General features: G+C 66.6%; 1 protein-coding gene across 1 annotated transcript; it reads right to left on the minus strand.

The window, feature by feature from the left end:
* Positions 1 to 1,320: 1,320 nt before the first annotated feature.
* LOC102387977 (tubulin alpha-4A chain) lies at positions 1,321 to 3,117 on the minus strand. Its single transcript, XM_006035369.2, has 4 exons — positions 2,916 to 3,117; positions 2,522 to 2,670; positions 2,373 to 2,427; positions 1,321 to 2,319 (listed from the first exon to the last, which is right to left on the minus strand). The coding sequence occupies exons 1-4, from the start codon at positions 3,094 to 3,096 to the stop codon at positions 1,403 to 1,405; spliced, it is 1,302 nt and encodes a 433-aa protein (XP_006035431.1). The 5' UTR covers positions 3,097 to 3,117; the 3' UTR covers positions 1,321 to 1,402.
* Between the last annotated feature and the right edge of the window lie 6 nt (positions 3,118 to 3,123).

The raw sequence follows: 3,123 nt of genomic DNA on the forward strand, positions 1-3,123 counted from the left end.
GGAGGGCGACGACCCCCCAGGGCCGGCCGTATATCGCCCACATCCTGGACCAGCTGGAGGGGCTGCAGCCGGCACCGCCTGGCCAGGACACCACCCGCATCTGAGCCCTGCGCCCCCCCCCCGGGGTGGGTTTCGAAACACGGTGTTAGCACAGCCGTGCCCCCTGCTCCCATTGGGCGAGCACAGCTGCTCGCTGTGGAGGCTGCAGGCTCACGGCCTCCCCTGGGAGGGCCTGGCTGCCCAGAGCTTGCTTGTGCGGGGCTGGGGGCAGTGCCCACGGCGCAGCTTCAAGGGGCCCTTGCCCAGCTGCAGTGGTCTCATGCACGGAGCGGGGTGGGAGCAAGGCAGTGCTGGGCTCGGTGTCACCGGTGCCGGCTGGGCAGAGCCCAACCTCACTGGGCACCAAGCGGTCACATTCCTGCTGGCGCAGGCGCGGGGCCCAGCCCGCCGGATGCTGTCTGGAGCTTGTGTCTATTCACGTGTCCATCCAGTAAAGCTTCTTTACAGAAAAAAGCATTCCTGGCCTGTGGGGCTGGTGGGAGGGGGGAGCACGAAGCCACGGGAGATGGGAGCACAGGTTAACACCGCCCCAGCTAGGGTGGGGCCGAGGTATGGCCAGTGGGTAAATGCAAACATGGGGCCCAGGCACAGCTGCGCCAGGGGCTGCTCAGCGCCTGCCCCACAGAGGGAGGGGCCTCTGGCCACTCCAAGTGCAGGCCGGGACCTGGCACTGGCCCTGCTCAGCCAAGCATAGGCAGCAGCTCTGGGCACAGAGCCAAGGGCCCCGGGGTAGGGCCCTGCCTGCGACACACTGGAGCTGAAAGCCCTGCTGCCTTCCCTCTCCCAGGCAGAGCTGTGGGGCTGTGCTCCACCCCACAGCCGTGGCAGGCCCAGGGTGGCACCCGCGGGAGGCGGCCGGTCCAATGTTACACAGCTGGCTACGCACAGACCCAGGGCAAGGGAGGCGGGCGTCCTACCTCCAGGGCCTCAGGCCTACTGCCCCCCCCTCCAAGTTCCCCATGGGGCAAGGTGGTCCCAACCCCAGAACAAACCAAGTGTCCCTTGGGCATCCTGCCACCCCATGCCTCGGCCCCAGATTCACCCCTCCCCTGCCCCTGGGCTGTGGGTCAGGCAGGGGCCAATGGGGCAGATGTCTTGTGTCCCCCCCCTGCTCCCCAGGCCTGGTGCCAGGGTACAGCTGCCCTGCCCCCCGCAGCCTCTGGGGCCCCCCCAGGCAGCAGCACCAGGAGCCTGGGGAGTGACGGAGCTAGGGTACTGTGCACATGTTGGGGTCTGCCAAGAAACCAGACGAGCCGAGGGCTGGAGCCAGCTGCGGAGACCATTTATTGGTAGAGGGGGCTGCGGGGAGTACAGGAGAGCGTGGGGCTGGGGGTGGCACGGCCTACTCCTCCCCCTCTTCCTCATCCTCATAAGAATCAATGCCCACCTCTTCGTAATCCTTCTCCAGGGCGGCCATGTCCTCACGTGCCTCTGAGAACTCCCCCTCCTCCATGCCCTCACCCACATACCAGTGCACGAAGGCGCGCTTGGCATACATCAGGTCAAACTTGTGGTCCAGGCGGGCCCAGGCCTCTGCGATGGCCGTAGTGTTGCTGAGCATGCACACGGCGCGCTGCACCTTGGCCAGGTCGCCGCCGGGCACCGCCGTCGGGGGCTGGTAGTTGATGCCCACCTTGAAGCCGGTCGGGCACCAGTCCACGAACTGGATGCTGCGCTTGGTCTTGATGGCGGCAATGGCAGCGTTGACATCTTTGGGCACCACATCGCCGCGGTACAGGAGGCAGCAAGCCATGTACTTGCCGTGGCGGGGGTCGCACTTCACCATCTGGTTGGCCGGCTCAAAGCAGGAGTTGGTGATCTCGGCCACCGACATCTGCTCGTGGTAGGCCTTCTCAGCCGAGATGACGGGGGCGTAGGTGGCCAGGGGGAAGTGGATGCGGGGGTAGGGCACCAGGTTGGTCTGGAACTCCGTCAGGTCCACGTTGAGGGCCCCGTCGAAGCGCAGCGAGGCTGTGATGGACGACACGATCTGGCTGATGAGGCGGTTGAGGTTGGTGTAGGTGGGGCGCTCGATGTCCAGGTTGCGGCGGCAGATGTCGTAAATGGCCTCGTTGTCCACCATGAAGGCGCAGTCCGAGTGCTCCAGCGTGGTGTGCGTAGTCAGGATGGAGTTGTAGGGCTCAACCACGGCTGGGGAGACCTGTGGCGCCGGGTAGATGGCGAACTCCAGCTTGGACTTCTTGCCGTAGTCCACGGACAGGCGCTCCATCAGCAGGGAAGTGAAGCCGGAGCCGGTGCCTCTGCCCGGGACAGCCTCCCCATCAGCAGGGAAGTGAAGCCGGAGCCGGTGCCTCCCCCGAAGCTGTGGAAGACCAGGAAGCCCTGGAGCCCAGTGCACTGGTCAGCCTGCGGGGAGAAAGAAGCCAGGTCAGAAACCCAGACGGACGTTACAGAGGCCTGGACCCCAGTCGTCCCCGCCAACCCTCCTCGCGGGCCGCACCAGCTTGCGGACGCGGTCCAGCACGTGGTCGATGATCTCCTTGCCGATGGTGTAGTGCCCACGGGCGTAATTATTGGCCGCATCCTCCTTGCCCGTGATGAGCTGCTCGGGGTGGAAGAGCTGCCGGTAGGGCCCCGTGCGCACCTCGTCTGTGGGACAGGACGAGGGGTTTGGACCCGAGCTCTCCCCAACCTCCCCCTCCAGGGCTGCTTGGCAGCTGCCGCAGGCAGGTGGGGCCATGCCGGGAGCCAAGCGCTTCCCGAGACGCCCGGCAGGTTGGGGGCATCTCCTGTGCCCCCCTCTCAACACAATGCTTTGCCCTGGACCCGGGGGCCACAGGGACCCACCCAGGGGCAGGACAGGGGGGCACCCCCCAGGCAGGCGCCGCGCTCACCGATCACGGTGGGCTCCAGGTCCACGAAGATGGCCCTGGGCACGTGCTTGCCCGCCCCGGTCTCGCAGAAGAAGGTGGTGAAGGAGTCGTCCCCGCCGCCGATGGTCTTGTCGCTGGGCATCTGCCCGTCGGGCTGGATGCCGTGCTCCAGGCAGTACAGCTCCCAGCAGGCGTTGCCCATCTGCACGCCCGCCTGGCCCACGTGGAT

The sequence above is a fragment of the Alligator sinensis genome, unplaced genomic scaffold (genome assembly GCF_000455745.1).
Source record: "Alligator sinensis unplaced genomic scaffold, ASM45574v1 scaffold673_1, whole genome shotgun sequence".
Taxonomy (NCBI): Eukaryota; Metazoa; Chordata; order Crocodylia; family Alligatoridae; genus Alligator; species Alligator sinensis.

Excerpts from the sequence above, each read along its gene's own strand:
- LOC102387977 (XM_006035369.2), bottom strand. The coding sequence starts at position 3,096 with ATGGGCAACGCCTGCTGGGAGCTGTACTGCCTGGAGCACGGCATCCAG. Across the intron at positions 2,671-2,915 it reads CCTGGAGCCCACCGTGATCG|ACGAGGTGCGCACGGGGCCC; the intron begins GTGAGCGCGGCG and ends CCTGTCCCACAG. Across the intron at positions 2,320-2,372 it reads CTTCCACAGCTTCGGGGGAG|GCACCGGCTCCGGCTTCACT; the intron begins GCACCGGCTCCG and ends TCCCGGGCAGAG.